The sequence below is a fragment of the Pithys albifrons genome, chromosome 7, assembly GCF_047495875.1.
Source record: "Pithys albifrons albifrons isolate INPA30051 chromosome 7, PitAlb_v1, whole genome shotgun sequence".
NCBI classification, from domain to species: domain Eukaryota; kingdom Metazoa; phylum Chordata; class Aves; order Passeriformes; family Thamnophilidae; genus Pithys; species Pithys albifrons.
The window spans coordinates 25,533,188-25,556,747 of record NC_092464.1 but is presented as its reverse complement, the minus strand read 5'-3'; the positions used below and the strand labels follow the sequence as shown (position 1 = coordinate 25,556,747).

Below are 23,560 nucleotides of genomic sequence, written 5' to 3'. Positions count from 1 at the left end.
AATAAACCACGTGAAATAAATCAGTGAAGCCAACTAACTGTAAGTGGGTAAGGGAAAGAAAAGAGTGACAGCTGAGCATGGCCATGAACACTTTTAGTGGTACACAATTCACTGAAAAGTGGGGGAAAGAAAAATCAGTTTATTTCCCGACTATTATTTTTCTGTCTGTGGGAAGTGAAGAATATCCAAGTGGTTATTTGCAAGTGTTTGGAAAAAAACACCAACTTTCAGCAGAGAAAAGAATGCAAACATAATAAACAAATCAACTAAGTCTGGTAAATCAGCAAGTGTGAGCATGCCTGTGCATTTATGGGAAATAAATTCATAAACACAGTGCTTCACAACTGTCATGTTATTAGAGAAAAGAAGTTGGAAAAGCAGAAAATTCATACACATTATCCATATCCTCTTCATTTTCCAGGTTGTCAGAAGAACAGAGGGTCAAAGGGGTTTTGATCTAATTCATTTACAATGGTATAGGTATTCAATTAAGATAGATATCTATGAAAAGAAATGGAGGTCTCAAAAGGAAACTGTCATCATTGGATAACACTCACTGAACTTTTCAGCTGGTTAATGCTACATCAGCTATATTTTCTTCTGCTCTTACTGGCTGAGTTATTGTTAAATTGAATTCAATTAGATTTATCAGTACCAATCAGCTGCATGGCATAACAAACCACTAGAGCACAAACAGTTGCTATAGCTCTGAGTCTTTCCTCTCTTCAAAGATGAAAAATTAAGAAGTCTCCCTCCTTACAACCCTCTGTGACTTTGCCAATATTAATAAAAGCTGTAATTGTCCAAAAATCTTACAGAAAAACTTCTACTTTGTTACTGGGGGCAGAAAAGCTTCTTCAGCTAACAAGTTTTACTAGTTTTACATTTTTGTAGCTGCTTTAACTGAGGATCTGTGCGAATTCAAGCTTTAATAAATATCTCACCTCAGCAGAATCTTATGTTTTTTTTTCCTCTACTTAGCACCAGATGTGCAATCTAACTTGGTCAGTTAGACTTTCCTATGTAACCAGGCCCCTGCTGCCCCTGGCTGCTCTTTCCATTTACTGAGATTCTTAAGCCTTCTGCATTGAAAGTGTCTCTTGACAGCAGTCTTGGTTAAATGCAATCCCTAATTAATTATGTGTCTAATCTGGACCTAATTAGAACCTCACCTAATTCTAACAACAGTTTCACATGAGGTTATTCCAAATCTCCTCAACTGCCTGAGGATGGGGAACATGGCCCTAATGGAGAGCTGGATTGCACAGCTAGTTGGTTTAACCTCTTTGTACACTGCTATCCAAGAAGTGAGCTTAATCCCAGAGCAGTGTGCTGAGACGTGGAATTTTTCACCTAAAACATTTACAATTCAGACATTGTTGGAGCCTTGTGCAACCCATATCCTACTGGTGAAGATAGGGAGGTCTTTCTTAATCTGAAAGAACATGATCCCTTGATTATTTTTTGCCTCTGTTAAGCACCCTATAATGTTTCTTATGTAACTAGAAGCTGGCCTAACCCTTGGTCCTAAACATTTAGAGACAAGTGGTGCATCCTTTCAGCATCTGGACTCTACCAAATATGGACTGTAATGTTCTAGTCTCTAGTTCTTTTTGGGCAACACTAAACCATCTATTATTTTCCCATCCCCATTTTTCATTTGACCTGCTGATAATTCTTATAAATTCACTGAATATTCATCTTAGAGCAAATAAACTTTGAAGAATTCCTTTCAAAACTGCCAATGGTACATCAGGAGAAGGACAGTAAGTAAAGTTCATGCATTAAAATTGATTCTTCTGTCTACAGGTACCAGAAGAAAGATGTATCTGCTAAAAGTGTTTTGCTACACATATCATTTATTTGCTGACTTCAGGATTTCTTTTACATTGGGTTTTGGCACAGGAGGGGGCTTAGCTAGTCTCATGACACTAGAGGAAAGTTTAACTCTGCCTTGTTTTTGAAGAGAGTTTTCTAGCAAGAGGGGCAGGACCTCCATCAAAGTGTATACTGTGGATTTGCATTTTGGCATGCTTCATCTTTGCATTGATCTCCCATAGATGATTGAAGTCTTTTAGCTATATACAGGGTTATCTTTTCATGAGCCAAATAAAGGAACTTGCCATGCACAACTGTTTGAGGAATCTTGCTTCTAGGAATACTCATCTTTTAATCCAAACTTCTGGAAAAAAAGAGCAGCTGAGATTTCTAAAAGGTTTCTGTATAGTATAACACCTCAAAAAACCTATCTTTCTGGTAAAGCCCAGATAAAGTTGTAGAAGCTGGAGCTATTTGAAGCCACACTCATGTGAAAACTATCAACATTCCTAGCAGTTCTGGATATGGAGAAACCCTGTTTGAAAAGCTCTCTGGATACTTTCCTTCTGATCTTTCCTCGTGAATAGCCCTAACATCCCTAACTGCATTTGGGAGCACTGTCAATCAGCAGTTAAAGGGAAATTGCTGTTTTTCTTACAGAATTGTGAACAAACTAGTAAAAGTACAAGACATTTGCCTAGGCACTCAGACAGGCAATCCTGTAAGTTCATAGGCAGAGCAAATTTTTCAACAGTGATTTAGTTTTGCCTATGACTCAAGCTCTGAAGAACTGGAGGTGCTGATACCTATGCTTTTAGAGGAACAGTTATCCTAAAGATCTCTGCAAGTAAACATTTCTAAATTACTTAAATTAACTGAGTTTCTTCACGTGCTTGGGGTAAAGGAAGTTCCAGCCCAAACTAGAAAATACTAATGTTAGCTCTAGTACAATTTAAAAAAAGCTTGATAGGCCTGAACTCAACTAAGATGGCAGTTACTCTTGGACTATGATCACATTTAAGCGCACAATTATAAGCACATACACAACTCTTAATGAAAAAGGGGAAATTGTCTCTGCATGTGGAAAACAGCATAACTATAGCAGACAGAAAAGGAGGGAGAAAAGTACCTTGCAAATGATTCAGAGCAAACAGTCTGAATCAACAGGCACAAACAAGATGTAAATGTATATGCATATATGTCCCACAATAATAACATTTCATCTGTAATGAAATAGTCATTTGTATTGTGTTTTGAGCAACAGAAATAGCAACTTATTTTTTCATGAGCTTATTTAAATAGTTGGGGTTTTTTCGCAAAGATGCCTTTGCTGAGTGTCTTTGCTTCTTATTTATAAAACTAAAAGAAGGAAACTTAAACAATAGTCTTTTTGAGTCAACAAAGCAAATAAAAATCACACAGAGAACCAGTTCAACTAGGAAGCATTTTCAACATAATTCTTGCAAAGAGATGATCAACTAATAACAAAAAGAGCTGACATATACCCAAGTTCAGAGTCAGACTGGAGCTGCAGCACTGAGGGGTCTGTGTCCCATTGCAAGGTCCTAGGGTGGTAATCAGCCGTGCAGCACAAAGGGGAGGGAAAAAAAGAACACACAGAATTAACTAAAAGGATAAACAAAACCCCATCTCATTAGTTACATACTCTATGTAGTACATTCCACTTCCAAGTGCAATCGACAGCCACCATATGTCAAACAAGGTTTGTATGTTAAACTGTATTATTGGTAAACAAAGGGAACAAGCTGGATTTCCTGTCAGATATTGATTAATTAAACATGGTGTTTGGTTTTTTTTTAATCTTTTCCTGAAAGATTTCTACCTCTTTAACTCTGGTTGATGCAACCACAATAATCAGTAAAATCTGCAGGCACAATTTATTTGTGTTTTTATGATAAGGTAGACTGAGCACTTGCCATGAACTCCACTGGAGAGTCTATCCCTTCACACACTCCTGGACATGGATGGTCCAAGTCTATTCCTTCACACATCCTGACATAAATGGTGAGCCATCCTGTACAAATGTGCTCTGTGCATGAACACCATGTAGTGCATATGACAACAAATGGCACATTGAACACCAGCTCTGACGTACTCTGGGGGCATCTGGGACAAACACAGAAATTATTCTTCTTTTCCTCCAGGTAAAATTCCTTGGGAAGAGGGGAATGATATGTCTGGGAAAATGAGATCTATGACAGTCTCTAAATGGACCATTGTCATATGAGGCTATCACCACACGTACAAATGCTCCAGAGGTGTGGTCTGAAGTGAAGAAGTTGCTCCTTGCATTGCAGTGCAACTTGTCATACTACCACCTCTAAACCACTTTGCAAACACTCAGAGAGCCTTACTGGAGTCCTGTGAAATACTTTCTAAATCCTCCAATTTAGAAATATAAAACTTGACATATTGAGGCCAACACTTTCAAAGTGCCTGCTCATTCCCTAATTCTTAATTTTACTTTATTTTTCCACCCTCAGGAAGCCACATTTTAGACACAAGAAAACTGCCAGAATCTATGACAGAATCAGGAACACACTTTTGGCTCCTGAGCACCTTTTCCTGTAGTATGAACACTAGATTATGCACTGCTCTCACTAGCAGAGGCTAAAGCAAAGGAAGTGCTCCTTCACTAAAGTAAGCAAGTCATGCGGACATGCTGAATAATGACAGTTGTCAAAATTAACAGCTCCCCTTATTTCTTCTGAATACAAATTTTGAGGATACAGAGAACATAATATTACTGGGTTCAGCCAAAACCAGCCATATAAAGAACCATGCTCAATTTACATAGGCCTTTCTGCAACAATAGCAACCTCTGCCAGTGAAGCACTCATATAAACTAACAAGCTGTTGAAACAGGTTAGAAATAGATCTCTTAAAACCAAATAATTATTCTACCTTCTGTACTTAGTAAACTCACCCATTCTATTACCAATGTTAACTCACTCTCTGGAGAGACAGAAAAGGGCACACACTGCACTCTGTCACCTCAGAATGAAAGAGAAGCAATCTCAACATCCTGTGCATTCAAAAAGAATGAAAAACTGTAATGCAAAGCTGCTTTCTCATGCAACATAAGGGCACTTACTTCCTTCAACTTCTTAAGATCCATAGTGATGTCTATTGGGATAAAAGACTTTACACTGACAGAGAAAGACTTCACCAAAATTAAACTGTATTGCAAAAGGTTCAGAGATGAAATAATACAACAATAAAACTCAGATTTTTTCCTTGTAACTTGACTGCAGCACAAGTACAGTGGAAGGTGAACATAGGATCTGAATGCCTGATGCAAAGCAAAGGCATCAGTGACTGATGCATTATAGATACTTCATTAAAAATGCTATCTGTGTGGAGATTACTCTTGTAATGTCAGTAAGGTTGGTGGCATATATTAGGACTTGGTATGTAAGTGCCAGTTTCTAATCATCTTGCTGCCGAAGGGCTACTTACACATGCACAGCCAGGTTTACAAACTCTTAAAAGAAAATATACATAACTCATTTCAGTTTCTTCTCTCCAACATTCACTTTCAAACCTACAAAATTTCCCAAGGGATAAAGGCTATTTCATCCGAAAAAGTATTATCATTTTATTAAAACAAGAGCTTGCAACAGGTCTCTAAAGAGGTACAGCCCCCGTGTTCTACCTCTAAGAATCCAGGCCACATCACAAGAGGGGACACCTTTATCCAGTATCCAGATGAATGACTAAATGAAATAGAGAACTCCCACGCTCAAGACAGCACTCAAATCCCAAAAATATGAGAACAATAACACCTATGGGTTCACTTGTTCGTGCAGACATGTAGTAGAGACGTGTTCTTAGGTACTTCATTATCTGGATTCTGACACAGAGCCTTCAGCACTCTGGACACTCTTAACAGCAATTCTCCTTGACTACTGAATATATCTGTTTTCAACAGTTTTAGTGCATCTGCAAAACACTTCCTAGATTTGTGCTTCAGATGGTAACAGTTCTCTCTGCATCACTGTGTCACGTCTGGCAAAGGCTTGAGAAATACATTAAGGAAGCAATCTGCTGAATTGTCCTCTCAAGCTTGGCTGAGAAATATTATCACAGAAAATGAGGTTGCAGGTAGCAGATCTTCAAGTTTCAAGTCTCTTGCCCTAGGAGACAGAACACAAGTGGCTACACTCACATAGTGAAGGCTGGAGAGCACAGGGCATGACTCTTGTGTACTTGCTCTTTGACTCTTCCTGCCACCTGAATAAAGTCTGCAGATCAAAATGAAAGTGAGTGAACAGTAAAGATGTAATTTGGACCTGTAATTTAGCCAGTTTCCATGGCAATAACATCAAAAAAGAAATAAACAGATTCTTTGAGGATTAGCAACCCAAAGATAATGTTGAGTAGCCTGTGCAGTCATCTGGACTAGAAATTAAAGCTAATCTGTTTGTGATGAGCAGATATAGCATATGACATTCCCTGATCATGTGAATGAGCACTGTAATTATGCCTGTTCTCCTGTGGACAGTTCTTGGTGGAGATTGTGAAATGCTACTGGTTTTCAGCAAAAAAGCAGTTGTCAATCTTTTTCAAATCTACTGCATGAGTTCTTCCTCCAGAGACTTCATCATGGCAAAAAGGATTATGTGCTGTTCCCCTCCTTTCTTTCTTCTTCATACAAGAAAACTGAAATAGCTTTGAGACTTCAAGTCATCCAAAGACAGAGGTAGAGAGGTAATATCACAGATCCTGAAGACAAGAGCATGGCCTAGGAGAGCTGCTCAGTCAGTAGTCAGGCAGAGGTGCTTCCACTCTGGACCCCTTCAGAGAGTACAAGTTAGTCAAAGTTCCCCTAAATGGATTCAAAGAATTTTGGCACAGATCTATGTAGAAAAGCTAGAAAACATTTTACCTGAACATTTTAATGGGAAAAAGAGAGCATTAGACTAAGCAGGTAAAAGTGATACTGTATTGCAGCCTCCAGTCCTTGCACAAATCTCCTGCAGACTTCTCCCAGGGATGAAGCGAGTGACATCAGCATGGGAAGGGCCCCTGGAAATTCACTGAGCAGCACAGTCAGGACTAAGCCAGATCAGCCTGTTTCCACCACCCAGACAGAACAGAAAATATTTTATTCGGAACTACCGAACATTGTTTCAGAATTGGTTGCTGTATCAGTCTCCCACATAGTTGCAAACAATAGCCCTGTGTCATGGTTTAAGCACCCTGCTATCCATCTTCCTTTTACATGTTCGATGCACAACAGCTGTCCCTGGCTGACTGTCCAATAAAAAGCTGTAAGTATTACCAAATAACAGATTGTTCTAAAGCAGCACGAAGAGAATGAGGACTTTTAGATGTTGCACTAAGTAGACAGTGTGCAAGTGTTCTTATCTTCTCTTTACACTGATCTGCTTTCACTCTCTTCCCTTAGATAGGCATATTTTAGTATTCTCTATTTTCTTTGTGTTTTTACCTCAATAACCTAATTTTTTCTCTCAAATTTAGGATAGTATTAATGCTGGTGCTGTTTTAGCCCTTAGTACTAAAAAATTACTAGATAGTTTTGATACATCTTCTTCCCCAGTTGGTGGGAGAATAACTTGTAGAAAGAAACCAACAGGAAGAAGAGACTCGGGTGTCACACATTTACTAAAGGATTGGATGGTAAAGCAACTCATTACCTTTATCTATTCTGAATTCACGTCCAAAGCATTAGGAAGATATTCAGAGCATAGCTCTAACAGAGGTCTCTAACAGAGATCATTGCAAAATTTAAGGTGGGAGGTAAATGGAATTTGAACGGAACCATTCCCTTTTCTATATTATTATTACTGTGGAAAAACAGGCACTCTGTCATCTGTTACAATGCTCTGCGTAACCTTACTTACTTATGACTGATTGCATAATGTAGATTAAAAATGTGGAAAAGACTAAGTTAAATAAAGATATAATAAAACATTTGAAAACTTTTGAAAAGTTCCCAACCTCAGAATGCATTAATGAAGCACAAACTGACATCTAAAACTGCCTGGAATCCATGAGAATGTCTCAGCTGATTTAAGCAACACTGGGTCTGGCCTCAGCAGTAATACATGAAACACATAAGACATCAGTGCCAATACATCTACTTATTAAATGGCCATCATAAAATTCTATTTAATATCTGGAATCATAGTAATATTGGAGCAGAACTTGGCTCTAGTTAAACGCTCTAAGCCAACACTTTTCATTCAAATAGTATACAACATACTGACAGCTTAGTTCTGACTCTGCTCCCCTGCAGCCAAAATCAAATCCTCCCTCATCTGTTGCTGATGCTGCAGAACATGTGTTCTGCATGACTTCTTTTCTCCTCCCACTCCCCTTTCCCAGGTCAAGAGCAACCAGGACTGAAAATTCATGCTTTTGAAAATAAGAATATTCACAGGAATAAATGCAAACTCTGCTTTCCCAGGGGACCTCTTGCAGGGCAGAAACCTCTTTGCAGCATTGTAAATCACACCTTCAAGCAGAACTGGAGGAAAGCAAAACACCATATACTGGCATCTTTATACTATCTTCAGGCACCTAAATGAAGTGTTCCACCAGTGAAACATGTCACTATGGACACTTTGCATACAAACAGAAAGATAGAAGATTGTTCCATGCAGCAGTTCCAAGTCCTCAGCTTAGACTCCAATTACAAGTAGGTATTAGAGGTGGTTGACCACAAAGAATTTGAGAGGTACAGCCAACTAACTTGGGTAGGTGACTTGAGAGGGTCAGTAAAGCAGACGGAGCCAGATTCTTCTGGGTAATGCCCAGTGACAGGACAAAAGGCAGTGGCCAAAACCTGAGAAAAGGAAATTCCACTTAAAACATAAGAAAAAGCTTCTTTACTATGAGGGTAGTTGTTCCAGGGAGGGTTCAGAAGGATTCCGAAAGTGAGATTAAAACACTATTGAGAGCTTAACAAAACAGTATTTTATTACAAGACATGACCAAGTAATCAGGAACCTGAGAAAGAGAGAGAGAGAAGGAGGGAAAATAAGCCCTCCGCTCACCCAGGGGTTACTCATGAGGTTCTCTTACCGACTCAGAATGCTTAGACTCCCCAGAAGCAGAGGCTGCATTCTCTAGGAGTTGGCTGACTTACAAGAATAGCGGGTGTCCCCACCAAAAGGCAAAGCTGTCCTTCATGTGAAGCAAGCAAACCTGGAGCATGAGCCATCTGCCTCTTATCCAATCTGCCAATGATGTCTACTTGGGCAGGTATGGGCAGGACTGCCCAGCCAGAGGCCCTTGATCCCACCTCCTGTTACATAAGTGGTACTTCTGCGCATGTGTGTGGGCATCGGAATTTCCCTGCGCTTGCATGCTATGATGCAGAAGGTCTTTATCAAATCGGTCTGGGGGCTTACTTCATCCTCCTCGTCTTCACTTTCTCCTTCAAATGCCCTCTAGGGCTGTCAGCCAGTGATGAAAGTCCAACTAATTTTAGTTTATACAAAATGTTGTCTCCAAGGACAAAGCTTTCATTTATCAGTGCCTGTTTCCCATATCTTGGCAGGCAAAGAATAAACTTTCCACAGGTGGCTGGCCAAAGCGCAGCCCAAAAGTATTAGTATCTAATTAATCCAGAATACAGTAGTCAAACACTTGAAGAGGTTGACCAGAGAGTTTGTGAAGTCTCCATCCTTTCAAAGCCCAACTGGACACCTGCTCCAGGTAACCCCACTCTGAACAGGGGGAATCAACTGGATGATCTCCATGGGTGCCCTCCCACCTCAGGCACTCCTCGTTGTGTGATTCCATGCTCTTCCTTGCATCTCACTGCTAGCACCCAATGAAGATCCAAGGGGCTACTGGCACTGACAGGAAAGCTACTTGAGAGCCCACAGGCTTCAGTCTGCTTCATATTTTCTTTTTTTCTAACTTCAAATGCCACTAGCAAATAAGTGAATTAGGGGGAAAAAGCTAACCAAAAAGCACAAGACTGCAGAGAGTAACACAATTCTTGCTTTTGACTTTGATGTAAGAAGGAACCTCATGTTTAAAGTTACACTTTTAACCCTGCATTACAATATCTAAAAGATTCAGAATTGCTTACGTTAAGAACTATGCACCTGCACACAGATGACATGCTGAAAACTGGGTTTCACCCAATTCATATAATTTTAAAAATACTGGATTCGAGAATTGTGAGTTATGAGACCTATTTTAAAATCACCAACAGAATAAAACACTAAGATGTGTTTGAATGCATTTTTTCAATACAATATTGGCAAATATTGCAACAATATGGGTAACAAATTACAATTCAGTATTATTTGCAATTTCAATATGTCATCTACCATGTATTTAGACTTTTTAATGTCTGAATATTAAAAGAATGAATTTAATGCTGCATAATTGTATAGCTACAAAATTTTGGAGTTTTACCTCCTTTGTTGCGTAGGTTTCTCCAAAGTTCCTAATTTGTTGCTGGTTAAAAGAAAATCTGAACTAAGAAACTGTCAGCTAGAAATTACTGCAGATATTTAAAAATATATGTGTGTATAGATAAGCTGTTTGGTTTTACTCCTTTCACCATATATCTTTATAACTTTAATTTTCTTCACTATAATTTTCACTTTCTGGTAGTTTTCATACATTTAAAATGTATCTCCAAAGCAAACTACATCAAAAAAAGAATGTTGAAAGATACTACTCAGAGATGGAAAAATACCACTTGCCTCAATGGATACTTTGCATTTAAGCCACTATTCTGCTGCCATCTGTGCTCTGTTTTGCAGATCTGTTCCACTTTGAAAGGATTAGCAAAAAGAAAATACCTTCCTTGTACTACTTCTTTTCTGAAGTACATTATAAGCAAGATGGCTATCAGCAGTTAGGGAGGATTGCTGCCTCTCAACAAGACACTCATTTGTGCTTGTAGTGCAGAAGTCTGCTTTGACTTCACTGTGTGTTCATGTGTTCAGAGCAGGACTGCTAATCATAAAATAAAATGCCATAATACATTCAGATAACAGGTATTTGGCACCACTATTGGACCACAGCCAGAGGCTTGGGCTTGCATTTACACTTCCAAGCAGGCTGATACCTCTGACTTCCAGTCTTCACCAATAAAAAGAGCAACCCTGACCTCTCTGAGTGCACAGTGCTTTCAGCTGCCTGGCAACCATAACAGCCCTTCTCAGAGTGACATGATTTTAAAATACTCTATTTATTTATTTATATGACATATTTATGAAAAATCATGGAAAAATAATATTTAAAACACATGTATATTTCAAAATTATTTTAAAATCAAGGCTATGTTGCTAAATGGATTTAATAATTTTCAAAAACCACTCAACTTTTAAATCAGAATGTACAATTCTGGCGTGCTTGTAATTGTGAGGACATATCACAGGACCAACACCTTGGTGATTCCCACTTCACAGAATTCAACTAATTAAATCAGCAGTTAAATTCATCCACTGTGCTGAACTTATCTACTATATTTAAAGTCTGTCCTTTGATTCTGATCTACATTAAAGAATATAGTCTCCTGGCAACATAATGAACCTTGTCATTCTCACAATTTATATGCTATACCTACATAAATCTTCGTCTGTAAATTTATACTGGTTTACCAGGATGGTCACTGTGATCAGCAGGCCGGATCTGCAAGGTCGAACAGTTAGAACTGACACATTTACACTAAGTGCCAGATAACATGAGCGGTCATTTTGAAAGTGCAGTAATAAAAAACATGTTCAGGAGGGCAAAGGCACAAGTTGTTTTGTTCCTGCAGCAAACCCTGAAAATTCTTTTTTTAAAACACTATTTTTGTCTTGGTTTTTATACCAAGACTATATGACACAAGACAGTACTCAAGTGATCACAAATGTAAACGAAGAACTTGGCAGGAGAAGTTCTATACGCTACCTGCTCCATAAGATGCTTGAAAGAAACTGCAGTACTCACATTCGGACGCTTTGATCCAGACTTCATTGATATCCACATAAGGAAAGTTTTCTCATAAACATTAAAGGGCTTTGGGCACAATTACAGAAAAGAGAAAATCACATTTAATACTCAGATCTAGGAAAGGCAATCATAACCTTTCCGAACAGTAACACAAGGTAGCAAAAGGACTGGAACCTACAATTTGTAGGTCTGGTACTATTCAACTGAAGAAGGTGGTGAAAGATGTCAGCAAATTTTCAACTTTGCTTCAGTACTAAAATCCAGTAACTACTATCTGAAAGAAGTGATAGTGTTTCCCATCCTTTATACAATTTATTTTGTGCTAAAACCAGCAAAATCATTCCAGAAGGGGATGAGATTTTTTGCTACAACTACGGTTGAAATAGGAGCTCACTGTATGAGTTAACAAAAATGTTTCACAGTAATGGTCAAAATGTCAAAAGTTGTCATGTCTCAATGATTTTACTTTTAATAGACCAGCTCAGAAATTATTTTCTGAGTTTGAATTACTGAACTAAATAAGTACAACTAAAATTTCTGAATTAAAAACAATTTAAAATGGAAAATCATTCATTTTCACAACTTCTGCTTATGAAAAATTTAATATGGAATGCTTCGACTGTTTCAAAACTCCTCGGAAAAAAAAGGCGAAAAAAGAGATTTATCAATATCTTGCCAGTGGCAGCAATTCCTATTTGAAGAAAATTCCTAAATATCAAGTTAACGAAATAGCTAGTCAAAGCCTCTTTTTATTTTTCCAGATAAAACATAAAATTGTGAATGGGAATTTTCTAAGGGTCTTTCTAATAAGCTAGGGAAGGAGAAAAAAAAATCAACATGCACAAATTGTATCAGTTTAACTATGTTAAATGGTTTAACATAAGAGGCAACCTTACTCAATTTAATTAAATCAAAATGAAATTCTGTGCAAGAGAATTGCTTAAGCTGAGCTCGCCTTAGCAGGTAAGTTGTTTTATTTTAAGAGGATCAGTGTTTTAGTCCCTAAAATCAACTGATTTTCTGACTAAATATATGATGATATGCCTTGTAAAGAGAAGCAACTACAGCTGGGCTGATAAGCTAAATGGTTAGTGGGACTTCATACATTAATATTGTTTTCTTCTGGAGGCAGCTGGGGCTCAGGTTTCCAAGGCATTTTATGAAGCACCTTGGGAATGACAATCTTTCCTTCTCCTTTAATTTACAGTATGGAAATGCTTGCTAATGAGAAAAATAATCAAAGATCTGGAGGACTGAACTCTATCCATCATTTAGGAATGAAAGCATGAAAATCTTTAATGATGCCACAGGCTCACACACTAAAAGGATTGCAGATGATTCTAATTAATACGGACCATTCTGACTCTGTAACTGGCACACACAAAAAAAAACCTCTCCCTACTTTTTAGGTCAGATATACAGACACTTGAAAGCAACTGCCAAATATCAGTCCCTAAGGTGTCTGGCTCTGTTCACAGCCTAAATAAATATATAAATAAATAAATAGGCAGGGAGAGGTTTTAGGGCTAAATATACATTGAATACAAAGGAGAACGACTGTGGTTCTTCTTATGCAGGGACAAAAGGCAGGGGACAAGAAATCTGCCATCCTCCAGCCTTGTATATTAACCTAAGCAAGGCAAGCCATGATGTGCAAACAGCTCAACTCGTGCTGTGCTCATGGAAGGAGGACTGGCTACCACTGTTACTATTCTGTAAATAGGCTGATGTTGGGAAGCATGAGAGATTTGCAGCATCGCTTTAAAATGCAGCAGAGTTCCTAAGGCAAAGACAGCAGAGACAGCCAGGGTTAGCCTAGGCAAGGGAAGGAGGCTGACACTGTCACTGCTTCACAGATGTCATCACCATTCAGGTCAAGAAGGCTTAAGGAATTATTTGGCTCCTGAGACTGCAAAATGAAATGTGTGTGCCAAGAGATCCTGATGATTGTATCTTGGTAAATTAAATGAGAAAAAAATTAACAGCTGGGTGGTATTAATTTTTGTCTTACCATGTAATGGTAAACATGCCAAACCAAGCCCAAAGTCACCAAAACAGAGTGGCAACACCAGCATCTCATGGGGTATCCTATTTATCTCTACCCATCAAGCAGATTTTCTCTTGACTCCCACTGTGAAGGACTACACAACAATCCCTAGGGTTACAATCCTTTCTCTGAATAAAACACCATTCAAGTGAAGTTTGCCATAGTCATTTTCCCTCAGTCTTTCCTGTAGCTCCCTCAGAGTCTTTACATTGTTCTTTGCTTCCCTTTGGCTCAGCACATTTATGAAATAAGTATGCCTCTAAAGTACCCATTGAAAAGCCATTTTGTACATATAAATTGATCCTAAAAAAAAAACCACCATAAAGAAAATTATCCAATGCTAACAAGTGTTAAGGCTGCTACTCCTGAGGCTATACAGCACAGACTCACTTGTCCTGGCACAATTGAAGAAGGATCCCTGTCATTTCTGAATGTGGTAACACAATGAAATGTGAGTAATGCAAAGCTGAGTGGCAGCAATGAAACGGCATCATTGCACAGAACCTGTCAAATGCATTTACTTAATGATTAAGCAGCCAAGCCCTAGGCAATACGGTTCTGTTAGCAGTGGTTTTAGCAGACCATACAGGAACGTGACTTTGTTAATGTCTATGAGAGATGTTTTCTACGCTAAAAACAACATAGAAAATACACCGAATGGACTGCAAAAGATAATTCACCACAATAATCCAACCTTCCTGTATAAATGAAATAGAGATGAAGACCCATCTTCTTCCTTTGCCTTCTTTATCTGTCTAATTAAACAGTAAAGCAGACATGGCATTCTGATACCTTTTCTTCAGCTTGTCGATGTGTTATATTTCTGTTCTAGGGAAGGAGCTGTTTGAAAATAAAACAGTGAATATAAAAGCTGAGTTGCCAATTCTGATTTTTCAGGCAAAAAGCCTAAAAAGCACAGAACCTAAAGACTTTCATGACATTTAGATGCACTCATGAGAGATCAGCAAACAAAAAATATCTTTCTGACTTTAAATGTGATGTGCTAAGAACACACTGGAATAGAGACACCTTTTTTTTTTTTTTACTTGACTTATGGTGAGCAACATTGAATAAAAAATTGTAAAACAATTACATGCTTTGACTCACTCAGCACCCAGATGCTCTAGAGCTACCTCTTTCCTTTTGATTATGTATCTGAGAAGCAGGAAATGTTTGTATTTGACAGTCAGACATGAATTATCACAAGACTCGTGTGTTGTTTAGATGCTGGATGATAAAGCAGAACATTTAATAACTATACAAAAATTAGTAAATAGTGTGCTGCTGAGAAAAAGGACTGGAATTACATTTATTTCTCCCTACACTGGGTCAAGTGAACATCAACGCAGTGCAAGAAAATATATCTACTGTACTTCTTTTTATAACTAAATGGTTCATAGTGACCATGGTAGATGGCAGCAACTCAGAATCACATCTGATGAAAACATACATGAATGAAGACTATAATACTGTCAGCAGACTTCAAAATAGAATGGGAGAGAAGAACACATGCTCTCACCTCTCTATCAGTTAGGACATCTAATCTAATGTGACAGCTGCTACTACGTTCCCTGGAAAACAACTGGGAACATTCAGAGGTCACAATAACTGCAAGATGAACTGACATAGTGGACAAAAAATTATGCCAAGAGCCATAGCCAAAGGCAATACTGCTCCTAAGAGGAAAGTCCTCCAGCATTACAGACAGCTGTTCTATTTCTAGGATTGCTCATGTAATGTATTTTATGTAGAATTAGAAAGCTAGTGAAGATGAGACAATCAGGATTCCAGAGTCATCTAACTTATCCAGCATATTACTGCTACAAAATCTCTTTGAGAAATCTCACTTCCCTTTTTTATTTTGTTTCCTTTGCTACCTAATGGTACACTCAAACTCATACTCACAGGAACTTTTGTTAAATATTTGCAGTTTTATCCAAAGAAGGATTGACCCTACTTCACTGTAAATAAATTTAATACACTGAGGGAAGCTAATGGATATCAGTGAATAAAATACAACTCAAAAACTGTGATACCAACGAAAGATAACATAATTCAGGTAAGAACTATTTAAACTAGATATTACATAATGTTCTAATCCAAATAACAATAATAATTATAGAATGAGTAGCTGTAGCCAGACAAACCCAAACAATCCAATGGACTGTGAAGAGAAATAATACAAAATAATACACCTTACATTATTTTACAGCAGATAAAATACCTAGCTGAAATAACCATCCTCTGAAAGAAGCCACAAGAAGATGAAAAGTGTTTCCTTTGTCTTTACGGGAGTCCATAAAATATTCAGGTACATACACATATGGGCAGCAAAATACAGAGTTAGAAAGCAAAAGAGCACAGATGAAATTGTTGCAGAAGGATAGGCAACCATTAGCTTTTACATGTCCAAGACTCCTCAGTCTGGTGCATTTCACTGAGCAGATGGAAGGTAGGAAAACTTACACGCAGCCTAATGGGACTCTCATGTTCCACAACGCACAGTGGGAAGTGCTGCACGCATGGGACTACACTGCACACACGCACACACAATCCAGCTCAACAATAAATTGGACGCTATCATGCAAACATACCACGACAGGATGGTGAAGTTAGCTGGGAACATGTAGGATGTTCCCATCCAGGAACATACAGGAGCAGTGAAGGATGAAAGGCAAAATGGGCCACGCAGATAAATCACACCTTGGTCCACAAATGGAACTCCTTCAAGTGTGCAACATGCCAGGGTGAACATAAAACACCCTGCAGTGAATACATGAATACATACCATTGCAGGCTTCTTTTAGCACTGAAAGCTACCCAGCCACAGCAGCGCATTCTTCTAGCACAGGTGTATTTCTGCCACCTTATCTTGAGCTGGTATGCAAAGCACAGACCAACCCTAGTGCTCTGGCCCTAGCTGTACCAGGGTATCTTTTCCAGGGAGCTGCTCAGCTCACAAGACCTAGTATTGTGCTGCCTGGCTCTGAGGCATTGTACAACATTTACCCTTGTGCACTTCCTCAGTCAACACAAACCTGGAGTTCGTGGCTGGGAGTGGTGAGAAGATAAGATTTATAAATGCTGTTGAGCAGTAGCGTGTGCCTTTACATGGGCACTGTTTCATGACAACTCTAATATAATAGCTATATGATAGCTGGCATACCAGCATACTACAGTAGTAAAAGTTCAGAGCATCCGCTAGATTGATGCATATAGTTATCATGAAGAAGTTCCATATTAATAGTGCTGAAGAGTCAAATTTGTGTTTCACACCATGCTACAGGAAAGGAGCTCTCAGCAAATGCCTTTACCTCAGCCCTTTTCTTCACACATATGCCAGTATACATTTCAGTTGGCATGTCTGTAAGAGCTGACTATCAGCAATAGGACACTGGGAATCATCAACATGCTTACAAACTATTAAACAAAGCAAAATACTTATCCTGAAAGAGCCAAACATAGTGTGTTCCAATGACAGTCTTCATGGGATCCTGCAACATTGTCTTGTGAAAAATGAGAGTTGTGTCTGAATAACAGAAAGCCCAGTGAACCAATAACTCGCCTATTCAGAGACAGGTATCTGGTCAGGCTATGATGTAATTTTCCTGTCTTATCTGTGTAGCACAAGAAACATAGGCATCAGAAAAGCAAAGTACAATGCACAAAGCAATGTGGAGATAGGCAAGTTGCTCTCTGAGCAATAACTGGGTTCCAATGAATTGCTCAGTGCAGCCTGATAACTAAGAGCAGCACAAGAATCAAAGTATAATACACCTCTACCTACCCAGAAACGATCCCTAAGACCACAGAAAAAAAATTGGCTCTCCTATTCAACTGAAAGCATTCAGTCAGCAGGTTCTACAACCACTGAACCACTATTCATTTAACATCCACTTATTCTTACTGTTACTTTCATGGCTCAGAGGGAAATGGGAATGCTACTGGAACCTAGTGCTATGCCCTGTGAAAAGGTTATGACAAATTGTTGTAGTTTGGAATAATAATGTAAATTCCCTCTCTCCCATGAACCCCCCATGCCATTAATTAACAAAAGAAGTAGTTAACTGCTACCAATTCCTTCTTGATCTTTTTGGGTGGGGGCAGACTGGGGGAAGGTGTGGCAAAGAATGGGTTTGCACTGTCTCTTCTGTTTTTGGGGACATCTCACAGCTCTGGGGGTAGGTTGCAGCTGTGTGTGTTGTCTGTCGGAGAGAAACTGTTCGTCTGCTCCTCACTGCTCCTGTGGAGTAAGCTAGTCTCTTCTTGCCACTGCTGTTTCTCCTGTTTTCGGCATTGAGGCCCCAGCCACCGCTCCAGCCTCACCGTAGCTGGCAGTGTCATGGCTGCCCACCCCACTGCAGCAGCAACCTGGGAGAGAGGAGTCACAGCTGCTTTCCGGGACACGCTGCGGCTCTCCACTCCCAGCTTTTTCTTCTTCGTTTGGGACAAAGGACACAGAGAGAGAGACAGAATTCATCTGAGTGCTCACTACTTGTCTCTGTCTCGCTGGAAAAAGACTGAGAACTCACCCTGCAGCTAGCCAAGGTGTGGCACTAACTCTGATCAAAAATATAACTTTCTCCAGGAGGAACTTACCGGTTTGGGGGTTATTCTCTTTTGTTTGTTCCTTTTTTTACTTGTGGTGTTGGGGAAGCAGTTTGCTCTGGTCTGTTTACAGTTATATCTATACCTATATATATATATATATATATGGTTTTCTTATATATATATATAAAATATTATATGCTATATTATATATATTATATTACATGTTATCCTTCTAATATCCATTTTCTAATTAAAGTTCCTTTTCCTAAATTTAATAAAGAGTGACGTGATTATTGTGGAGGAATCCTCTCCTCTGCCTTTTGGTAAACATTTTTGGGTTTTCCCCACAAACCAAGACACAGATAGCAAAGGAGTACTAAACATTAAGCAGCAAAAACAAACAAACAAACAAACAAAAACCAAACAAAACCAAACAAAAAACCCCACAGAAACCTGGGCTGCACAAAACAGAAATGGTTCCATGATTTAGTGATATCACACAGTCTGCTTCATACCTTCCCCTAGGAAGGTGAATGGCACCAGGGAAAAGACAACACTGCTCTCGCTATTGTGCTGGAGATAATGGACAATGGTCCTGCAGGATAACAGCACTACTAGTCTATAGGTCACATGGCAGAAGGGATCATTGTGATCATGCAGCTTTTTCTCCTGTGCAACAAAAGAGCTGTACGACTTTTATGAATGAATTATTGTTTGACCTATTATCTGCCTGTTTGGCAGGCACATTATCATGAATGAGCAAGCGCCAGTGATAGAAGATCGAACAGAGTCTTTAGGTAAAGTGCTTTAGCAATTAATTTGTCTTACTCTTACCTTTTACAGTGTTTTCCTGGTTTTATATTTGTCCAGCTTCAATACCAAACACGTTGCTGCTCTGACACCTTGCCTGCTTCCCATATAACTATTACATTTGGTCAGCAAGTTACCAGTCAGTTTTCAACTTGCAAAGTAAGACTGAGTGAAGTCTGTGGCTCCAGGACTACAACTACTTAACATTGTTCAAACTCTCCAGTTTATCAATTGTCCTTCCTGAAAAGCAGATGTCAGAAACCCGGGTTTCTGGCTGAACTATATTTACTGTTACACAAGGAATCACAGGTGCTTTCTGATCAAAGTATACCTCAGGTATTCTTGGTGATATCGGGACTGACAGATTGAGTCTGACAATTACCAGAAGTACCACCAACAACAAAGTAAGAACACAACTTAGTTCTGCAACTGAACCTGCTCCCTCATATGGGAACGTATGAAGATTCCTTGTATTCTTCAAAGCTTTCAACAGAGCCTCTCTCCTGTAGTAAGCCAAATCTGTGATTTCACAGCTTTTTTTTTTTTTTTTAATATCTGTATCTTCCTCTGGGGAACACTTCAGCAATGAGTAATCAGAGTGCAAGCAGGATTTCTGCCAGGCTGTGTGAACTCATCATTTCTGCAGCAGTGTTAGCAGCAACAATGACAGACAAGTTGTGATTGCAGAGATTGGGGCATTAACAGCTTTGAAACTAATCTGCTCTCTAAATCCTGAGCTCAGCCTGGTGCAGAAAATTTGTAGCAGAAAGAGGAAAAGGGAAAGATCTAGAAAGCATGAAGGCATGATGGGATCCAGAAAAAGTACCCTCACTACCATAGAGAGTGAAATAGAGGAACACGCTAAAATAATGCAGGACAACTTTGTTTATACAGATAACCAGACATTAATACATGCAGTAGTCAAAATAAGTCAGAAGTACAATCTAAGCATCTCTCAGAGTAAACAGCTGAGATGGTTTCATCCTGTGTACCTGCTGTGATGACAGGTCTACCAATATCTTCAAGTTTGACTACTCTGTCATAAATGCAGGTTTGAGTGCACTTGTTCACAGAAACACTAAGCACATCTGCCTGCAGCCAGTGACACTAATTTTATTGATTGTCACCCAATACTATCCACTGAATTCCTAGCACAACCACAACAAGCCAACAAATGGATCCAAAATGAAACCCCACAATACAGTATGCCATAAGCTCAGAAGAAGCAGACAAATTCCATTCTCCTCTGAAAGAACATTTGGTCATTCTTCTAGAGGGTAGACCTAGGAGCAGCACTGAGCCGATTTTAGTAGCAGATGTGCAGCCTCCACAACACAAAGGATGGTGTCTGCATCTGGCTGAAGGGGACAGCACATACTTTTAGCTTAGAAAAGTGTGATTTTTGATATGTGGAAGGCTGGTGTGGCATGAAATCTGGTGACCTGAAGTTCTGTCACATTACAGTTTATGTCTGTGAAGGTATGAGATCTACTGAGTACTGTTAACTACAGAAAGCAATCACTGTGTTTTCAAGCCATCAACAGAGTCTTGGACCACAGATTTGGATGCGCTCTCAGCTCAGCTCTACGTTGAATTCGTTTGATACAAAAAGAGCTATTAGGACTCATGTTTCATATTTCTCAAAATATAGAGTAGAGCTGCTTGCACTTCTTGAACTAGAACTTGAATATATGCTCCTTTAGGAGCAGCATCTTCCTTTCTTTTCTGCTCCAGGTTAGGAACTATTTTGGGATTGCCACTTCATTTTCTATTTAAGACAGGCAGACATAGATAAGAAGATTGCTCTTGTTCCCATCCCACATACACACACCATTGCCTCTTCACAAGAAGAGAGATGCTTCCCTCCCATTCTGCATGAAACTCTCCAATATGCAGAGTTTCCAAAGTAGAATTGCCAGTGGGTCCTGGGTTGTTTCAGCCTGTTCCTGTCCAAGCTCTTCCCCGCCACTGTCTGTGGCACACACTGCAATGAGCTGCCACAGGAACCTGAGGCAACCTGGTGATACATGGCGGATGACTTCCAAGGGAACTGGTTATCTGAACAAAGATAACTCAACATGAATAACAGGTTCTACCTCTAGGCACTTCCCCCTGCTTTTAGCGTATTTCTACACAGAAAGAGAGTTTTCTGTGGGCCATTTTGAAGTGTAAATTGAGCTTTTGCTTCCTCTGTGAGGTTTGCTTAAGATCTGCTTGATGCATGCATTTATTTACCTCATGTCTGAGACCAGTCTTCCTAGATGGCAACACACAGTTGAAAATGTAGAAACCAAAGTACACATTTGATACAGCATGCACTTATTTGGAGAAGGGAAAAAAGGGGAAATAAGGGCAAAGTGAAGAAACCCCACATTTATTCAATTCTATTGACTCTGTGTCTTACCTTCCTATGGGTCCCAGATCCCCTGAGTCCTGGCTGCCTGCGTCACTGGGTGTGCTCACTGATTTCGAAGAGGGAGACATAGGGGTTGGGACTAAATAATGAAAATAACAGGTATCCCATGTTAACACATGCAGCGACTGCACTGATGAAGAGCAGTGTCAGACAAATCAAAACCAATGGACCAAAATGATAGTGGATGAATGAGTATGAGAGTTTGAAATGGTGAAAGCAAATAAGGAAGGAAAGAAAAAGAAAAGGAAGAGAGTCAAGTGAATTTTAAGTCTCCTGGAAGTGTTAAACTGACATGTATTTAGACAGGACTGAAAGCCCAATGGAAATCTACAACTAATCAATGGAGAAGATACCTGTGGAAATAAAATCACATTTGTTTTCTTGGGTCTGTTTTGAAGGTGACTTGCAGAAAATTTTAAAAGTATGAAGGAATATCAGGGGCTTGTCTTGTCAAAAAACTAAGTGAACTCTTCTGGTGAAGTCAAGTTAACAGAACAAGCATATTTTTCAAATTCTGAATTTAAATTGAATCGCACATTCACTAGATACGCTCTAAGGCTGCAGTGTGGAAATGACATAAAAATAAAAGCTAAATAAGGAAATTCAGGTAAGTTAAAATCATTTCCCAAAGATGGTGAGACCATATATTAGTTTGCTTAGCAATTGTGTTTTCTTAAGTAAAGTAGATCATATAAGGTTTCCATTTTGGGTGGGACATGATTTCAACATTCAAGGAAGAGTTTCCCTTGGTTTAGACACTATTTGCCTAGGCTCTTAAAATGATTTTCTCTTTGGCTTGCCAGGGTTTTTGAAGCACATTTCATGCAAAGGCAGTTTTGTTTCCTGAAACAGGAAAGGAAGTTCGTAGCTCAAGGTCAGCCCAAGTTAAAGCTCTTCAGCAAGGAAATAATAAATAAAAGAGTAAAAATATACCGATTTCTTTTAAAATGGTTTCTCAAAAACATTAAAAATGCAGAGATGGCTTCAGTCAAGACTTAATGCAAGTATTCTTCAAAGCAGCCTCATTGAATAAAACACAAAAAGAGGTTTTAATGCAAAAGCAAAGATTCTCATTTGGTTTAAATCATGTGCATTTCCTTTCATAGATTTAACAGAGTAAAACTTTAAACTATTTTGTTATGCTTCATGATATATAATGCCAGACCTGTCAAGAGATTTGGATTTTCCATGTGGTCAAGCATTTAATGCAGATTCTCACTAGAGACTGTCACAGAAATGACTGCAGCATGAAAAGTGAATACATCTTCATGACAACCCTTTGGCAGGTTACAGGTATGCCTGGTTGTTTACATATTCCATATACACAGTGAGACCTGGTATCATATGTGAAGGTAGAATTAATGCCTCCTTTGTATATTAATTAATATAATAAACAGAGAACAAAGGAGGAAAAAAATACTACTTTTACCTAAAAGGAATCATCTTACGTGTGAATTCTCATGTTCTTTTGACAGGATCAAACACAAGATAATCAACTAAGGTAAGAATTGATAATTTTCAGCATGATTATATGTGTTTAGTAAATAAAATTATAAGGACATATATACTCATTGTTAGATAAAAAATAGTATTTTAAATGCTAGACATTAAAAATGTATCTGATTTTATAATATCATGATATAATTAAAAAACCTTACTTTATTATATACAAAATTAACCTTACCATGTGTATTTTTAAATTGAAGACTCCGGGTTCTAGAAATAAAACACCAAAACCAAAAAACATGCCAAGCACATGAAACCAGAGCTCAAATCTACAACAATGTTTTGTTGATAAGCATTTTGCTATTTGTGTTTTGGGATTTTTATTTCCCTTATTCAGTTTTGCTTGATTTTTAAAGAAAATCAGTGAAGTTCCCACATGACTAAGCTCATCCTCCCTTAAAAATTATTAATCTGAATTTTTGAAACAAAACTTAGGGCTAATGAAGTACAGTATTTAT

General features: G+C 38.7%; 1 protein-coding gene across 6 annotated transcripts in view; it reads right to left on the bottom strand.

The window, feature by feature from the left end:
- The window catches only part of DYNC1I1 (dynein cytoplasmic 1 intermediate chain 1), a 186,508-nt gene that overhangs the window by 142,612 nt on the left and 20,336 nt on the right, over window positions 1-23,560 (bottom strand). For 4 of the 6 annotated variants that reach the window (XM_071560758.1, XM_071560755.1, XM_071560753.1 and 1 more), the window contains exons 4-5: window positions 21,585-21,726; window positions 3,324-3,383 (exon numbers count right to left, since the gene is read on the bottom strand). In XM_071560758.1, coding sequence (XP_071416859.1) covers window positions 3,324-3,383; window positions 21,585-21,726 — 202 coding nt within the window. The remainder of the gene's footprint in view (window positions 1-3,323; window positions 3,384-21,584; window positions 21,727-23,560) is intronic. The other 2 variants (XM_071560756.1, XM_071560757.1) reach the window with 2 other exon arrangements.